The sequence below is a fragment of the Panthera tigris genome, chromosome B2 (genome assembly GCF_018350195.1).
Source record: "Panthera tigris isolate Pti1 chromosome B2, P.tigris_Pti1_mat1.1, whole genome shotgun sequence".
Lineage (NCBI taxonomy): Eukaryota > Metazoa > Chordata > Mammalia > Carnivora > Felidae > Panthera > Panthera tigris.
Window position 1 is genome coordinate 85,280,685 of NC_056664.1, and position 19,508 is coordinate 85,300,192.

Genomic DNA, 19,508 nt, shown 5'->3' on the forward strand with positions numbered 1-19,508 from the left:
AGAAGATGGTAGGCTTAAAAGTTTATGGACCTTTTTACACAGAGAACAATAAATTGTGGGGATGTGACCAGACAAAGGGGTTTGGGCTCAGGGCAGTAGACTGTGGGACAGTGAACAGGAAGTGTAGGAGGGAAACTAATAGAAGTTCAAGGGTTATTTTAGTAGGTTTGTTTTTGCAGGTCCATTGCAGGGTTGACTCCCAGTCTCAGGAGATAAGATACTCTCTTTCTGGTACAGGGACGGCAACTTTCTCATGGGAAATTTATGATCAACCTGCTTTTAGGTAGAAAGGGGAAAGTCAGAGAGCCCTTCTGCATCTGCAGTTTCTCAAGTACCTTCAGCTCAAAATAGTCAATATGCCAGAGCGGCATATTTTGGGATGGCATGTTCTGATCTTTACTACCTTTTTTCTTTCCTTTTTTTTTTTTTTTTTTTTGAAGCTGTGCTAGCAGAACGTGGTTCAACCAGTTATGTTTGATTACAAATAAGTAAAACAATGGTCAATTCAGGGTTTCAGCAGAAGAATATTTTAAAAGCCAAGCAAATAAAGCTAGCCTGCTTAGCTTTGCCAGGTGTCCCCCCCCCTTTTTTCTTCCAAGAACATTTTTATTTTTATTGATTGATTTCAGGAATAGAGCTGAGTGATTCGACACTTACATATAATACCCGATGCTCATTTCAACAAGTGCCTTCCTTAATGCCCATCACCCATTTTGCCCATCTCCCCACACATCCCCATTCAGCAACCCTCAGTTCTCTTTATTGAAGAGTCTTAATGGTTTGCCTCCCTCTTCTTTTTATCTTATTTTCCTTCACTTCCCCTATGTTCATTTATTTCTTCTTGAGTGAGTTTTGGTCCTTATATTTTGTAAATAACTGGTCAATGTCATCATATTTGTCAGTTTTATGAGCAGAGTTGCTTGTGTTATCCCTTTATTATGATTTTAAAGTGTACGGAGTCTGTATGTTCTGTATGTTTTACCTCTTTCATCCATGCTTTTGCTAATATTTTTCTCCTTTTTTTCTTGGTCAATATAATTAATATTTAATATTATTGATCCTTTCAGTAAATGAACAGTTGGTTTCATTATCTGAAAAAGGTTGTTGTGCTGCTGTTGGATTGTCTTATAAATGTCAGTTAAAGTTCCTGATAGTATTCAAGTCTTCTGTATCCTTGCCAATTATCTACCTGTTCTATCAATTATTGATAAAGCAGTGTTGATGTGTCTTCAGGTATAATTGTAGATTTATTTATTTCCCCTTTCAGGTCTGCCATTTTTTGCTTTCTATATTTTGAACGTCTTTTGTTAGGTACACAAACATTTAGGACTATTATATCATTTAGACAGAGTCCTTTATTATTATGAAGTATCTCTCTTTAGTGCTGGTTAATATTCTTTGTTCTGAAATCAACTTTGATGTTAATATAAACAATTCCAGCTCTCTTTGATTAGTGTTTGCGTGGTGAATCTTTTTTCATTATTTTACTTTTAACCTATCTGTTGTGTGTGTGCAAGGAAATCATTCTTTTGTCAGGTCTTGATTTTTTTTTTTTAAATCCAATTTGAAAATTTTGTCCTTAAAATAGTGTGCTTAGACTGTTTGCACTCAGTGTGATTATTTTTATGATTATATTGATTGAAATCTGCTTTATTAGCCACTTCCTATTTACTCAATTTCTTTGTTCTCCTGTTTTGTTTTGTTTTTTTCCGTATTCTTTTGGGTTAGTTGAACATTTTTTATGATTCCATGTACTCCACATTTGCTTATTGTTACTTCTCATCTCTTTAGTTGTTGACATAAGATTTACCAAATATACCTTTATATGATCCGGGTACTTGCAAATAATATATACTTCATATGTAGCAGAAGGACCTCTCCACATATATTCCTGGTTTTTTCCTCCCATATCTTTTGCTATTGTTGTCATTCTAGTATATAAAATGGTGTACATTACTGTTCTTTTTCTTGTAGACCAGATATTAGTTAACATCTTCTGTAAAGGACCAGCAATATTTTTGGTTTTGTGGCCCATATTATCTCTTTACAACCACTCAACTCTGCCATTATCGTGTAAAAGTTGCCATTTGTAGACAAATGTATACAAGACTTACAGAGGGCAAGATTTGGCTCATGGACAATAGCTTGTTGATGACAATTTTAAGCAATCATTCCTCTTATAAAGTAATTAAGGAACCAATATTAATCTTTCAAGTATTGTTTATATCCTTTGTTTTGAATGTCTCCTTTGCTATAGAATTGTCAGCAGGAAGAGTTTTGTAGGTTTATGTTTTCTTTTGGAACTTTAAAAATGCTGCTCCATTGTCTTCTATCATGGTTTCTGATGAGAAGTATACTGTAAGTTTTACAAAACTTTTTCTATCTTTACGTCCTGTATGTTTCCTTTTTGCACTGATTTTAAAATGTTTTTTCTTTGTTTATGAATTTTAGTAGTTTAAACATGTGTGTATCTGTTGGTTTTGGTATTTATTCTGCTTGGTATTCTCTGAGCTTCTTGAATTTGTTGTTTTGTGTCTGTCATCAGCTTTGCATAATTAGCAATTATTTTGACATATATATACCTTCTACCTCTTCTGAGTTTTCAGTTACATGTGTGTTTTACCTTAGTCATATTATATTTTAATGTAATTTTATGTGACTGGAAATTGACCCTTTCCTCAGCTCTGTTCAGTCCTTTCATGAGTTTGTTGAAGATATTCCTCATCTTTTAACATGTTTTTCATTTCCAGTATTTCTATTTGATTCTTCTTTTTATTGAAGTGTAATTAACATCCAGTGGTGTATTAGTTTCATGTGTACAACATACTGGTTCAACAAATCTTATATATTACTCAGTGCTACTATAACTGTAGTCACCATCTGTCATCTTACAATGTTATTACTATATTATTGATGATTTTCTCCATACTATACCCTTCATCTCTGTGACTTAGTTATTTCTTAACTGTAAATTTGTACTTAATCTCCTTTATCTATTTCACCCATTCCCCCCACATCCCTCCCTTCAGGCAACCACCAGTTCTCTATATTTTGGAGTTTGTTTCTTCTTTGTTCATTTATTTTTTAGGTTCCACATATAAGTGAAATTTTATGGTATTTGTCTGCCTGACTTATTTCACTTAATATAATACCCTCTAGGTCCATCCATGTTGTTGCAAATGGCAATACCTCATTCTTTGTATAGCTGAATAATATTACATTGTGTTTGTATACATATGTATACACCATATATTCTTTAGTGATTCATCTGTTGATGGACATTTGGTGTGCCTCCATATTTTGGCTATTGTAAATAATGCTGCAATAAACATAGGGTGCATATGTCTTTTTGAATTAGAGTTTTCATTTTCTGTGGGTAAATACCCAGTAGTAGAATTACTGGATCATTAGGTATTTCTTTTTTTAATTTTTTAAGGAACTTCCATACTGTTTTCCACAGTGGCTGCATCAATTTACAGCCCCACCAACAGTGAACAAGAATTCTTTTGTTTCCACATCCATGCCAAGACTTGTACTTCCTGTCTTTGATTCTAGCCGTTCTCACAATAGTAAAGTGATATCTCATGGTTTAAACTTGCAATTCCCTGATGATTAGTGGTGTTGAACATCTTTTCATATTTTGGCCATCTGTGTGTCTTCTTTGGAAAAGATATCTACTCAAGTCTTCTTCCCATTTTTTAACTAAATTATTTTTTTGTCAGGTTTTTTTGTTGTTGTTGTTGGTTCTGGTATTGAGATGTAAAAGTTATTTGTAGTTTGAATATTAAACGCTTATATGATGCATGATTTACACGTCTTCTCCTATCAGTAGGTTGCCTTTTCATTTTGTTCATGGTTTCCTTCACTGTGCAAAAACTTGTTGTTGTTGTTTTGGTATACTCCCAATAGTTTATTTTTGCTTTTGTTTCCCTTGCCAAAGGAGACCTAACTAGAAAAATTTTGGTAAGGCCCATGTCAAAGAGATTATTACTATTTTCTTTTAGGGATTTTTGGCTGTTATAAATAATGCTGCAATAAACATATTGTGAGATACAATTTCAGGTCTCACATGTAGGTTTTTAATCCATTTTGAGTTTCTTTTTTTTTGTATACTGTGAGAAAGTGGTACAGTTTCATTTCTTTGCATGTAGCTCTCTAGCTGTACCAGTGCAGTTTATTGAAGAGATTGTCTTTTACCCATTGTATATCCTAGCCTCCTTTGTTATAGACTAATTGACCATATAAGCATGGGTTTAGTTCTGGGTCCTCGATTCTTGTATGCATCTTATTTTTTGGCTAATACCATGCTGTTTTCATTATTACAGCTTTGTGTAGTATACTTTGAAATCTGGGATTGTGATACCTTCAACTTTGTTCTTTTTTAAGATTGCTTTGGCTCATTGAGGTCTTGTGGTTCTGTATAAGTTTTAGGATTATATATTGTAGTTCTGTGACAAATTCTGTAGGTATTTTGATAAGAGATTGCATTGAGTCTGTAAATTGCTTTAGGACATTTCAACAATATTAATAGGACATTTCAACAATATTAATTCTTCCAAACCATGAGCATGGAACATTTTTCCATTTATTTATGTTCTTTTTAATTTTTTTCATGAATGTTTTAGAGTTTTCAGAGCATAAGTCATTTACCTCCTTAGTTAAGTTTATAGATATTTTATTATTTTGGGTGTGATTGCAAATGAAATTGTTAATTTGTCTTTCTGCTACTTTGTAATTCATGCAACAGATTTCTGTATATTAATTTTATATCTTGCAACTTGATTGGATTCATTTATCAGTTCCTAGTAGTTTTTTGGTGTAGTCCTTATGGTTTTCTATATATAGTATCACATCATCTGCAAATAGTGACAGCTTCTTCCTTAACAATTTCAATACCTTTTATTTCTTTTCTGATTACTGCAGCTAGGACTTCAGTACTATATTTAATAAAAGTGGTGAGAGTAGACATCTTGTTTTACTCCTGATAGAGGAAAAACTTTGTTTTGCACATATTGAAACATCCTTGCATCCCTAGAGCAAATCCTACTTGATAGTGGTGAATAATCTTTCTAATATATTGTTGAATTCTATTTGCTAGTATTTTGTTGAGGATTTTGCATCTATGTTCATCAGAGATACTAGCCTCCAGTTTTCTTTTTGTGAGATGTCTTTGTCTTATTTTGGTATCAGGGTAATGCTGGACTTATAGAATGAATTTTAGAAGTTTTCCTTCTTCTGTTTTTTTGGGAATAGTTTGAGAAGAATAAGTAATAACTGTTTAAATGTTTGATAGTATTCACCTGTAGATCTCATTTGAACATTTGATGGGTTTTTTTTTTCATAACCAGTGCAATTTTATTACTAGTCATTGGCCTGTTCAAATCTTCTATTTTTTCCTGATTCAGTTTTGGCAGATTATATGTTTCTAGAAATTAATCCATTTCTTCTGGGTTATCCCAATTTGTTGATACATAATTTTTCATTCTGTTCTCTATACTGCTTTACTCTTTTTTGGTGTTGGTTGTTCTTTCTCCTTCATTTCTGATTTTATTTTTTTGAGGCCTCTTTTTTTTCTTGATGAGTCTAGCTAAAAGTTTATAAGTTTTGTTTATCTTTTCAAGGGACCAGTTTGTTTCTTTGATCTTTTTTTTTCCTGTTTTTTTTTCTTTTTTATTTATTTCTGCTCTAAACTTTATTATTTCTTCTACTAGCTTTGGGCTTCATTTGTTCTTTTTCTAGCTCTTTTAGGTGTGGTTTTGGTTATTTGAGATTTTTGTTTCTTGAGATAGACCTGTATTGCCATAACCTTCTCTCTTAGAACTACTTTTGCTCTGTCCCAAAGATTTGAAATGGTATTTTCATTTGTCTCAATGTGTTTTTTAATTTCCTCTTTGATTTCAAGGTTGACTCCTTCCCTGTTTAGTAGCCTGTTGTTAGACCTCCATACATTTGTGTTCTTTCCAGATTTTTTTCTTATAACTGACTACTAGTTTCATACTATTATTGAGACTTGTTTGTGGCCTAATGTGTGATCTGTCTTGGAGAATGTTGCATGTACATTTGAAAAGAATGGATATTCTTACGTTTTTGGATAGAATATTCTGTATATATCTGTTAATTCACAACTGGTCTAATGTGTCAATTCAGAGCTACTTTTTCATTGTTGATTTCTGTTTGGATTTTCTATCCATTGATGTAAGTGGGGTGTTAAAGACCTCTACCATTGTAATACTGTCAATTTCTCCATTTCTGTCTGTTAATATTTGATTTATATATTTAGGTGCTTTGGTTGTATAGATATCTACAATTGTTATATCTTCTTGTTGGATTGGTCCCTTTATCATTATGTAATGCCCTTAATTGTCTCTGGCCACAGTCTTTGTTTTAAAGTGTTTTTTGTTTTTTGGTTTTGTTGTTCATGTTGTTTTGTTTTTATTTCATATTAGTATTGCTATCCCAGCTCTTTTTGTTTTGTTTTCTGGATGGTATATGTTTTTTCAGCTCTTCTTCACTTTCAGGGTGTATGTGTCTTTAGGTCTGAAGTGAAGCTCTTGTGGGCAGAATATAGGTGAGTCTTGTTCTAAAGTAATGATATGTATGTACCTATTGCCATTTTGTTAATTTTTTTGGTATAGTTTTTCTCTATCTTCATTTGGTTTGATCGCTTTCTTTAGTGGTAGGCTTGGATTGGATTCTTTGTGTATGTGTTTGTGTGGGGGGGCATTATAGGTTTTTGATTTGTGGTTTCCATTGGATCATATATAACATGTATGCAGTTGTGTTAATCGTTGCTTAAGTTTGAATACATTCTAAAGCACTAAATTATTATTCTCCCTTTGTTTTATATATATGGTGTCATATTTTATCTTTTTATTTTGTGTATGTTTTGAATGATTTTTGTAAATATAATTGATGTAAAATCAATTTTTGTGTCTTAACCACCGTATTGGCTTTATAAGTGATTCATCTCCTACCTTTATTATATATGTGCTTTTGCCTATGAAATTTTTTCTTTATTAATTTTCCTACTTGTTATGGCGTCTTCTTTCCATTTGAAGAATTCCCATTATCATGTAAGGCTGGTTTAGTGGTGATGAACTCCTTTAGTTTTTGTTTAGGAAAGAACTTCTTTTTCTATTCTGAATGATAACTTTGCTGAGTAGATTATTCTTGGTTGCAAGTTTTTTTCTGTTTTTGTTTTTTTTTGTTTTGTTTTGTTTTTTTTCCCCTTTCATTCCTTTGAATAGATCATGCCACTTCCTTTTGGCCTGAACAGTTTCTGCTGAGAAATCACCTGTTGGGGTTATGGAGTTTCCTTTGTATGTAATTGTTTTGTTTTGCTTGCTGAATTAAAAATTCTCTATTGTTACTTTTTGCCATTTTACGTATGTGTCTTGGACTCATCTTGTTATGCACTGTGTGTGCTTTCTGAAACTGATGTATATTTCCCCAGATTAGGGAAATTTTCAGCTTGATTTTTTTCAAGTAAATTTTCTCTTCCTTTCTCTCTCTCCTTTCTCTGTTATCTCTATAATGTGGATATTATGACGCTTGATGATGAGTTTCCTTAACCTAGTCTTACTGCTTTTTAGTAATCTTTTTTCTCTTTGCTGTTCAGCTTGGTTGCTTCCCATTACCCTGTCTTCCAGATCACTGATCTGTTTTTCTGTGTCTTTTTAATCTGCTGTTAATTATTTTTTATTTCAGCTATTGAGGTGTTTGTTTTTAATCTCTGGTTCTTTTGATTTATACGTCTATTTTTGTAAAAGTTCTGAATTCATCCACTCTGTTTGTAAGTCCAGTGACTATCTTTAAATTTTTGTAAATATTTATTTATTTTTGAGAGAGAGCGAGAGAGCGAGCGAGCGCATAAGCAGGGGAGGGGCAGAGAGAGGGAGACATAGAATCCAAAGCAGACTCCAGGATCTGAGCTGTCAGCACAGAGCCCGACGTGGGACTTGAACTTATGAACTGTGAGAATCATGACCTGAGATGAGGTCAGACACTTAACTGACTGAGCCACCCAGTTGCCCTTCCAGTGACTATATTTATGACCATTACTTTGAATTTTTTTTATCAGGCATTTTTGCTTATCTCAGTTTCATTGAACACTTTTGCTGTGATTTTTGTCTTTTTCTTTCATTTGGGACATCTTTCTCTGTCATCTCATTTTGCTTGACTCTCTGTGTCCATATATTATGGAGGTCAGCTACATCTCCTGATCTTAAAAACAGTGGCCTTCTATAGAAGAGGTCCTGTGATACCCTGTAGCTCAGTCCCTCCTGGTCACCAGAAACAGGTGCTCCTGTGGTGTTTCTTTTGCAGGCTGTGTGCACCCTACTGTTGTGCCTGAACCTCATTTACCTTTGCCCCAATCAGCTGCAGTGACTGACTTTGCCTGCTGTGGGCACACTAGACAGGGTTTGGTCCCAGTCTGAGGCCTCTGCAGGCTTGTAGGTGGGCAGGGTCAGCAGTCAGGCTGTCTGCTCTTAGCCTGTCTGCCACAGCTATGGGATACCAAACAGCAAAACTTCTTTCTGCTCAGTGAAGAGGCTTTGCTGCTGGAATTGTGGGCATGCTGGTGTGTGAGATTACTTGGCCTCTCCCCAGGGCAGGAGTCACTTTGTAGTTGTGCGGATCCCTGCTGGGGCTGCTTTCAGGTTATGGTGGGGCAGGAACCACTTTGTTGTGATGCCTGCCAAGGCAGGAGGGTTGGATTGGCAGGTCTGCATGGGAATGTGGGGACAAAGCACACAGTGCTAGAAAGATAGGTAGAGCATTAGTACTGGCTCCTTCAAATGTCCAGCTATCTAGGATGGGGGAGGGGAAGAGAAATGGCACCCTCTAGTACTTTTGTTTTTGGAGAAGTCTTCTGATCATTCCCACTCCTTTAGCATGTGTTCCGAGATTAGTAAGTGATTCTCCTTCACGTATACCCCAGGCACTTTTCAAACTGCTACTATTGTGCTGTGTCTTTGGTTGAGTCATTTATTATGCTGGCTTTTTAGTATATGTGCTGCTGAAGTGAGCACTATGCTGTCTTTTTAAAGGCGGAACTCAGTTTCCTATTGCTATCTGACTCTCTTGGAGTTAAGCCCATTTGATTTGTAAAGTATGTGGAGTTAAATCTTGGTGATATGAAAAGCTTCTAAAGTTCAGCCCCATAGGTTTTCAAGGCCAGATGGGGTCTTATTTCCTAGTGCATATCCCAGTACTTCTGGTGCCTAGTGTGGGGTCTAATCCTCTCCTTCCTCTTTGCTTGTGGTGTAAGCCCTTTCTGTGGTTAATCTCACCTGGGTGGTTGGTTCCCAACCATGTGTCCACCTCTCCTGCCCTTTTTGACATAGCCTCCTGTCTATGATTGACTGTGAAAGGTCTTTCTGCCAGTCTTTAGGTCATTTTCAGAGTTAGTTACTTAGAGTTCGCTATAGTCTCAGAGCTGTGTCCATGGGAGGAGGTGAACCTGGGATCATCCTACTCTGCTGTCTCCCCTGTACTTCTATTTGATTCTTAGAATTTTCATTTCTGGCATATTTCCCAGCTGATTCACGTATGGTAGCTGTCTTTCCCATTAGATCTTTTAATGTTTTGGTCATAGTAATTTTACATTGCTTATTTAATGATTTCAGTATCTGTTTCATATATAGTTTGGTTCTGTTGACTTCTTTGCCTCTTGACAGTTATTTTTTTTTTCTTTTTTGTATGCCTTATACTTTTTGTTGAACATGGGTCATCCTATATAGTGATAATAGTGTTTATGTCTGAAACTGGGCTTGCCTTTGTTTCTGCTAAATCTTTAGTTTGAAGGAGTGTTTAATATGTTTGAAAGAAACAGTAAGTTCTCTATATCGAAGAGAAGCTATCATAAGTTCTGTGGAGTTAAATGTATCCTAATTTACTTGCCATTGTCTTTTTATTATTGTTTTTATAATCACTTTTGGGGGTCTTATTCTTTGTAAGGCATTTTCTATTTTTAAAAACACTTTTAGGGAATGAACTGAGCTTATCCCCATTTTACAAGTATGGAAACTTAAGTAAAATTAATTAAAGATAAACACCTATCAAATAAGAGAATGAGAACTTGAATCTCCAGGTCTGTCCGATTTCATATCTTCTTAACTATTACCCTGTTTAGATTCATCATTTTACTTCATAAAATAAATGGTTGGGCACCATTTATATTGAAGACCCTGTAATAAGTGCTATGGAGGGACACCATGATCAATATGACATGATCTGCATTTAGTAAAATGCTAGTGTGCTAAGAATAGACCTCAAAGAATATCCCTTTTCACTATACAGTAGAAATACTCAGTAATCTTATTTATAAATGATACTTAGATTATGTGTGTTACAGAAAATTTTCTGGTTGCTGTGAAGGTTCATTACCATTGTCAGCGGCTCAACTCTCCTTGTGAGGAAGACCATGATTGGCTTATTTCCCAGACTGTTACTTGTGTTCAGAGCTCATGAGGGATACAGTCCAAAAGATATGCTGCAAAGATAAATTAGACTGTGGAGCACAGTAAGGGTATAGAATTAGACATGTGGAAATGATAATTTGACAGAATAAAAAAGCTGAAGCAGAGTAACGAGGAGGAACAAAGAACATTCTTCTCAAGCCTTAGAGTAGAACTTGAGTGAGAATAGGGAGGAAGAAAACTCAGCAGACAAGAATGAGATGGTCAGGTATTGGGAGGATCAGAAATCTAGGAATGCTGTCCGGTAGAACTTTCTGTAAGAATGAAAATGTTCTTTATCTATGCTATTCAGTACAGTAGAAAATACTAGTCACTTTAAATTTAAAGCTAGAGGACTTCCCAAGCTTGTCAACCTGGTACTTAATCCACTGGTTTTGAGGGTTAGTTTACTTCTGCCAATTATGTTTTGAGCAGACCAAGTTCTTGCTCAGATACTTCTCTTCTTTGTGTTTTTGCCTCAGTTTGGACAGATAATTCCTTATTCTCCAGCTCTTTGGCTTTGAGAACTTTTTTTTTTTTTTTTTTTTTGTAATCTGTATTTTGTTTAATAATTGTTTGTCATTGGAAATGTTGGTCTATGTAACCTAATCTTTATTGCTAGGAACAGGGATCTTTTGATTTGAATTTCATGGGAGAATGCTGTGCTTAAAATTTTCCTAGGCTTCATGGATAATCTTTTATATATTCTTCCTTTATTATTTTGTCTCATGCTTGTTTTCTTATTTTTTGCAGGATTTTTTCATAGGTCCCGTGTTGAAACTTTTTTAATTGTGACTCTTCATTAGTGGTGTTTTTTTTTTTCTTTTTATAAACTAGGCTAGTAGGCAACTTAAATGTTTGATCAATTGTCTCCAGACCATTTTCTTACCATCATTTCCCTCTATATAATAGACTCCCTTTGTAACTAGCCATAAGCTTTCCTAAAGCCTATTATAGGTTCTTTTTTCTATCTCTTGTGTTCTATAGCTATTCTTGTTTTCAGAGTGGATAGAGGACATAGACGACGACTTCTTCTTTTTCTTCTTCTTCTTTTGGAAATGTTAATGAAAGTTCTGTTTTGTTTCCCTAGATGGGGCTGCTCTGTACATGGCATGTCTGCTATAAAGTTTAAATCTTATAATTTAGTTCTCTGCCGGTTTCTAACCTTGCAGTTTCTGCATTTCCACATGCTTCTCTTTTGGTACCATTGTATTTCTCTCCATGCCTTAAAGAGTATGTTGATTAATTTAGAAATTAGTAGCATTTTTCTAATGGCCTGTTACAGCTTTATATATTAATGTGGGTTTGAATTACTTGACTTCAAATATTCCATCAAAGTGAGTGATTTTTTTTTTGCAGGCTTATGTTTCTAAAATTTATTTTGTAACTTATCATTTCAAAAGTAAGTACTACAGGAAGAAACTGTAATTTTTTTTCTTGAATGTTCGTAATTTCCCCAAATAAGCATCCATGGTATCCTCTAGTAGTTGAATGGATAAACTGGCACATTCATACAATGAGATAGTATGTGGCAATAAAAAAGAATGATTTAGGGGCGCCTGGGTGGCTCGGTCGGTTAAGCGTCCGACTTCGGCTCAGGTCATGATCTCGCGGTCTGTGAGTTCAAGCCCCGCGTCGGGCTCTGTGCTGACCGCTCAGAGCCTGGAGCCTGTTTCAGATTCTGTGTCTCCCTCTCTCTGTGACCCTCCCCCATTCATGCTCTGTCTCTCTGTCTCAAAAATAAATAAACGTTAAAAAAAAAATTTTTAAGAAAAAGAATGATTTATAAATCCACAAAAAGACATGAATGAATCTTAGTTATGTATGTATGACTAAATTTCAAAAGCCAGTCTGAAGAAGTTACTGTATGATTCTACCTATGTAACATCCTGGAAAAGACAGCAATAGAGATACTAAAAAGATCAGTTATTGTCCAGGGGATTGAGAGAGGAGGGATGAATAGAGGGATGTCAGAGGATTCTGAGGTCAGTAAAACTATTCTGTATGACACTGTAACAGTGGGCAAATATGCTTTTGTCAGAAGCCATAGAACTGTACAACACAAAAGGTAGACTTTGATTAATAATGATGTATCAATATTGGTTCATTATGTGTAACAAACATACCACAGTAATGCAAGGTATTAATAACAGGAACTATATGTGGGTTGGAGTGGGGGTGTGGAGGAGAATGTATGAAAACTACTTTCAGTGCAATTTTTCTGTAAACCTAAATTCTGTAAAGTAAAACTTATTAAATATATCCATACCTGATAGAGTTCATAAATATGACTATACAAAGTAATTAAATAGCCATAGGTAATATTTAAGTAACAAAATAATAACTTATATGGAAATATGTTTCTTTTTTATTGTTGACAATTTGGTCTTTGTTCTGCCTTTTAAGAAAAATCTGTTTGGAATACCTCCAATCAGTCCTGTTCCTGTATTTATTTTTCTTTTTGGTTTTTTCTATTAGGTGTACTAGCCCTATCTTGGTACCCACCTGGTACAAATGATGAAAATGGAGAAAATACTGATGATTTGGTACCAACTATTTTGGATAAAGCTCATAAATATAATCTGAAGGTATTTAATTTATTTGTTATTGAGATAAAATTGACATATTAATTTCAGGTGTTCAGCATATAATGATTTGATGTGTTTATTTTGTGAAGTGATCATCAAAATAAGTCTAGTTAACATTTATTACCACACAATTAGAAATTATTTTTTCTTGTGATAAGAATTTTTAAGATCTATTCTCTTAGCAGCTTTCAAATATGTAGTACAACATTAATTATAGTCACCGTGCTGTACATTATATACCTAGGTCTTTTTTATTTTGTGACTAGAAGTTTGTACCTTTTAACCATCTTCACCCATTTTACCCCTCCTCACAGCCACCTCAGGCCAACCACACATTTGTTCTCTGTATCTATGAGGTTGTTTTGTTTTGTTTTTAAGATTCCACATTTAAGTGTGATCATAGGGTATTTGTCTTTCTCTGATAGACTTAATTCACATAGCATAATGTCCTCAAGGTCCATCCATGTTGTAGCAGATGGCAAGATTCCCTTCTTTTTGTGGCTGAATAATATTCAACCAACTTTTTGGTGCTGAATATCAGCACCATTTTCCAACAGTATTTGCTTACTTCATGTTCTTTGCCACATTTTGGTAATTCTTGCAATATTTCAAACTTTTGCATTATATTTATTAAGGTAATCTGTGATGAGTGGTTATGACTTGCTGGAAGATGAAATGATGGCTAGCACTTTTTAGCAGTAAAGTATTTTTTAATTAAGACACATTGTTTTTTTTAGACATAATGCTGTTGCAAATGTAACAGACTACACTGTATGTAGTGTAAGCATAACTTTTTTATGCACTGGGAAGCCAAAAAATTCATTTGAGTCACTTTTTTGCAATATTCACTTTATTGAACGAGTCTGGAACCAAACCTATAATGTCTCTGATATGCTTGTAATGATGCAATAAGCATAAGTATTTTTTCAAACTTGTTTTTGTTTCCTTTGGATGAATACCAGAAAGGAAATTCCTGGGTCATATGGTAGTTTTATGTTTAATTTTTTTAAAGAACTTCCATAGTGTTTTCCATAGCAGCTGAATCAATTTATATTCCCACCAACAGTGCACAAGGGTTCCCTTTTCTCCACATCCTCTACATTACTTATTTCCTATCTTTTTGATAATAGCCATTCTAACAGGTATAAGATATACCTCTTTGTGGTTTCATTTGCATTTCCCCGTTAAGTGGTGGTGATGAGCACCTTTTCATGTACCTATTGGCTGTCTGGATATCTTAGAAAAAATGTTAAGAACTTTAATTGGATTGTGTGTTTTTAAAATTTATATTGGATATTAACTCCCTATCAGATATATGATATGCAAATATTTTCTCCCAGTTGCTAGGTTGCCTTTCACTTTGCTGTGCAGAACCTTTTTAGTTTGCTGTAGTCCCACTTGTTTGTTTTTGCTTTTGTTGCCTTTGCTTTTGGTGTCAAATCCAAAAAAAAAATCATCGCTAAGCTCTGTGTCAAGGACCTTGCCACCTATGTTATCTTCCAGTTTCTAAATTTATAAGATTTTAATCCATTTTTGGTTAATTTTTTGTATGTTTCAGTTTTTTGCATGTAGCTGTCCAGTGTTTCCAGCACCATTTATTGAAGAGACTGGCCTTTCTCCATTGTGTGTTCTTGTCTCCTTTGTTGAAGATTAATTGGCCATATCTGTGTGGGTTTGGGGGGAGGAAGCTTTCTGTTCTGTTTGTTCCATTGATTTATATCTCTGGTTTTGATCTTGCCAGTACCAACCACATTGTTTTGATTACTGTAGCTTTGTAATACAATTTGAAATTAGGGACCTTGATACTTCGAGGTTTCTTTTTCGTTCTCTGTTTTGGTTCTCTTGTGGTTCCATACAAATTTTAGGACTATTTGTTCCATTTCTGTTGAAAATGCCATTGGAATATTCCTAGGGATGGGATTTAATCTATAAATTGCTTTGTATAGTATGCATGTTTTAACAATATTAGTTCTTTCAGTTTATAAACATGGAGTATCTCTCCATTTGTGTCTTCCTCCGTTTCTCTCAATGTCTTCTATTCAGTGTCCAGATCTTTTACCTTCTTGGTTAAATTTATTTTTAGGTATTTTATTATTTTTGATGCAGTTGTAAATGGGATTTTCTTAATTTCTCTTTGTGATAGTTCATTCTGAATTAACTTGTATCATTGAAAAAAATCTAAAAGTTTATTGAGCATATCTTTACATAGCATCAGATTTCACCCATTACTTCTAGTCAACCTTTGAGAAACAGCTGATTCTTATGATACTAAAATACAGTGGAGAGTTTACCCATTATCTATTGCTACATAACAAATTGCCGTAAAATTCTGCAGTTTAAAGGAACAAACATGTATTATCTCACACATTTTCTAAAAGTTGAGAATCTGGAAGTGGCTGAACCTGGTGGGTCTGGTTCAGGGTCTCCCAAGAGGTTGTAGTCAGTTTCTTTGCTGGTGCTGCAGTTATCTGAAGGCTGTAGGATCCACTTCCGAGCTTCTTATGTAAAGGTTGACAGGCCTCAGTTCCTTTCAGCTATTGGAATGGGAGTTTTGGTTCTTTATCATGTAAGCCTTCCCACAGAATTACCTGAGTCCCCTTAACACATGGCAGCTAGTTTCCCCTTAGTGAATGATCTGAGACAGAGTCCAGTGTTTTCTTGACCTAATCTTAGAAGTGACTATCACTTTGACTTCTTCTATGGATTTATCTACTGGTAGACCAACTAAACAAGTACAGCTTGAGAAAGATTTATAGACTGATCTCGCTAATGAAAATATATGCAAAATTCCTAAAGCAAAAATGCAGATAAGAAGTGTTCATTAGCAAGAAGCTAAAGAATGGTTTCAAGAGTATGAAATCTGAATTCAAATCTCTGCATTCAATCCTGACTCAACCACCTAAGAACTATGTAACACTTATGCCTGAGTTCTCTCATCTTTCAAATGGAAAAAGAAAATCTGCAGAGTGGTTGGAAAGATTACATGAAGTAATATATGAAAAGTGCTCAGTGTCTGGCACAGAGTAAGCGCTATATGAATGTTAAGTAAATAAAGTTTACTGGAGATAAAATATGTCATAACAGATACTGAAATTTTGACTACATAAAAACTCAGTAATAAATCTTCTAATGCAAGTTTTTTAACTTGATAAATGAGGTATTCTACTAACCTATATCAAACATTTAATGGTAAAACAATGGTAAAACATGTTTATTAAGCCAAGATCAATCAAGAATGCCTTCTATCGTCAGTATTATTTAATAGTGATTGAATTCTGAACAAATCATTTTAACTAAAAGTGTTCCAAATAAAATTACCATTCTTTACAAGTGGAAAATACCTATAAAACTCATGAAAACTATCTAAAAACTATTATGTGTAAAGAGTCCAATAAGGTGGCCAAACCCAAAGAATATACAAGTCAAGAGGATTCTTGTATTATAGGGAAAAGAATGGAAAAAATGTACATTGAAAATAGCATAGCAGTAAATATACAAAGAAATCTTTGGCATTTTATGAAAGGATATAAAAGACTTGAATAAATGGAGAAACATGAATTAATTTTTTTTTTTTTTTTTTTTTTTTTTAGTATTTCATGGGAGACAGAGAGACAGAGTGCAAGCAGGGAAGGGACAGAGAGAGAGGGAGACACAAAATCTGAAGCAGGCTCCAGGCTCTGAGCTATCAGCACAGAGCCTGACGCAAGGCTTGAGCCCACGAAGTGTGGGATCATGACCCGGGCCGAAGTCAGACCCCTAACCGACTGAGCCACCCAGGCACCCCTGGAGAACATGAATTTATTGTGAAGAGTCAAAATTGCCAAGTGGCCATTCTTTCAAACATTTGTATTTTATATATTAATATAATTAATTTGTAAATTTAGTGCAATCCAAATGAAAAAATCTGATGAGATTTTATAGAACTTAACCACCTAATCCTAAAGTTTATAACTATGCTAGAAAAAAGTAAGACTTAAACAAATGTTTATTAATGAAGGGGAAAACTTGTTTTTCCAAATAACAAAATGTACTATAAAATGACAGATACTAGAAGTATGGCATTAGCATTACTATACAGAAAGAGATCAATGAAATGAAACAGTCCAAAAACAAAGCACTTTATGTGGAATTCTAGTATATAACTGAAGAATCATTTAGAATGAAGTATAAAAGGAATGTTTTTAATAATCTTGTCTTCCTGGTACTGGTTATTTTTTTTGCATTATTCACTCCACTGTTGTCCTTAAGCAGTAATTTTCATGTCTAATAATTCTTCTCAGGTTGTTCATTTTTCTTCAGGTTTATTCTTGTTTTTCTAAGGCAGTGTGTTAGCAAATCTTGATGAAAATGTGAATCAGTATCTTTTCACTAGAGACTAGTTACTCTGAATTTTCAGGTTGTTACCACTCTTAAAAATCACTGAGGGTTTTTATTTGCTCTGAAACTTCTTCCAGTTTATATATCCTAATTAAATACAGCTGGTTTGTCTGGTACAGGTAAATTATTTCCAAATAAAAAGAGGAAACTTAGTTTTAATACTTCTTTCACAGCTTAAGGATTTAGTAGTTTATTGTGGAGTAGAACTGGAACTCTAGGGAAACAGGCGGGAGCAACTAGATAGGCAAATTCTTTTTTCTGTCTTTTTTTGTTTGTTTTTAATTCCTGTCCATAAAGCCTTCTCCTACTTTATAACCCTAAAGCTCTTAAGGCAGCATCTCCTAAATTAGGTGACTGGGAAGAGCTGTCATTTGCCATGTCCCCTGTACCATTCAGTTAGCTTTCATTGGCACTTGAAATCTGCGAATATACAGACCTTGCAAATTCTGGCACCAAGTCTGAAACTAGATAAGTGATATGATTTATCTTCTACAAAACAGGTCCAAGGGCCACTGTTCTTTCCCTATAACTATAGATATTATAATCCTGGGACATGAGAGGGAAGGGGCCTTCACAACCCAAGAAAGCTGGCTTTTTAGATTGTACTTTCAGAGTTTAAAGGTACACTGAGGGTGTTCTGATGAATGGGGATAGGTTTGGATTTCTCATGTTTAAAGCTTATTGTTTAGGTGAATGTGGCAAAGATGTCTAATTGCCAACATACTTAGTCTTTCTGCATCAGATTTTTTTTATTATTTTATAGTATTTTTTTAATTTAAATTTTAACATACTGTGCAATATTGGTTTCAGGAGTAGAATTCAGTGATTCATCACTTACACACAACACCCAGTGCTCATCACAACAGGTGCCCTTAGTACCTATCACCCATCTAGCCCAACTACCAACCTTTTCCCTCTGTCAAGCCATAGTTTGTTCTCTATCATTAAGAGTCTCTTGTGGTTTGTTTCCCTCCCTTCTCTTCCCCCCTTTCCCATATGCTCACCCGTTTCATTACTTAAATTCCACATATGAGTGAAATCATATGGTATTTGACTTTCTCTGATTGACATATTTCATTTGGCATAATACATTCTAGCTCGATCTACATTATTGAAAATGGCAAGATTTCATTCTTTTTGATGAATGAGTGATATTCCATTGTGTATGTATACCACATCTTTTTTATCCATTCATAAGTTGATGGACATTTGGGCTTTCTCTGTTGTTGGCTATTGTTGATAATGCTGCTATATAAACATTGGGGTGCATGTACCCCTTTGAATCTGTACTTTTGTATCTTTCGCATAAATACCTATTGTGCCATTGCTGGATTGTAGGGTAGTTCTATTTTTAGTTTCTTGAGGAACCTCCATGCTCTTCCGCAGAGTGGCCTCACCAGTGTGCATTCCTGCCGACAGTGCAAGAGGGTTCTCCTTTTTCTGCATCCTCACCAACACCAGTTGTTTCTTGTGTTGTTAATTTTAGCTATTCTGACATGTGCCAGATGGTATCTTATCATGGTTTTGATATGTATTTCCCTGATGATGACTGATATTGAGTATCTTTTCATGTGTCTGTTAGCCATCTGGATGTCTTCTTTGGAAAAGTGTCTGTTCATGTCTTCTACGTTATTTTGAGTTTGATAAGTTCTTTATATATTTTGGATACTAACCCTTTATTAGATATGTCATTTGCAAATATCTTCTCTCATTTTTTAATGAATATAATTTATTGTCAAATTGGCTTACATACAGCACCCAGTGCTCATCCCAACAAGTGCCCTCCTCAGTGCCCATCACCCATTTTCCCTCTCCCCCATTCCGCATTCACCCGTAGTTTGTTCTCTGTATTTAATAGTCTCTTGTGGTTTGCCTCCCTCCCTCTCTGTTTGTATCTTTTTTTTCCCCCTTCCCTTCCCCCATAGCCTTCTGTTCAGTTTCTCAAGACCCATATATGAGTGAAAATATATCTATCCTCTGACTGACTTATTTCACTCAGATAAAACCTTCCAGTTCCATCCACGTTGCTGCAAATGGCCAGATTTCATTCTTTCTCATTGCCAAATAGTATTCCATTGAATAT

The 19,508-nt window shown here is 34.7% G+C and overlaps 1 protein-coding gene across 3 annotated transcripts in view; it reads left to right on the top strand.

The window, feature by feature from the left end:
* The window catches only part of MANEA (mannosidase endo-alpha), a 70,223-nt gene that overhangs the window by 24,134 nt on the left and 26,581 nt on the right, over window positions 1-19,508 (top strand). For all 3 annotated transcript variants that reach the window (XM_042986818.1, XM_007084911.3, XM_042986819.1), the window contains exon 3: window positions 12,939-13,048. In XM_042986818.1, the coding sequence (XP_042842752.1) occupies window positions 12,939-13,048 (110 nt within the window). The remainder of the gene's footprint in view (window positions 1-12,938; window positions 13,049-19,508) is intronic.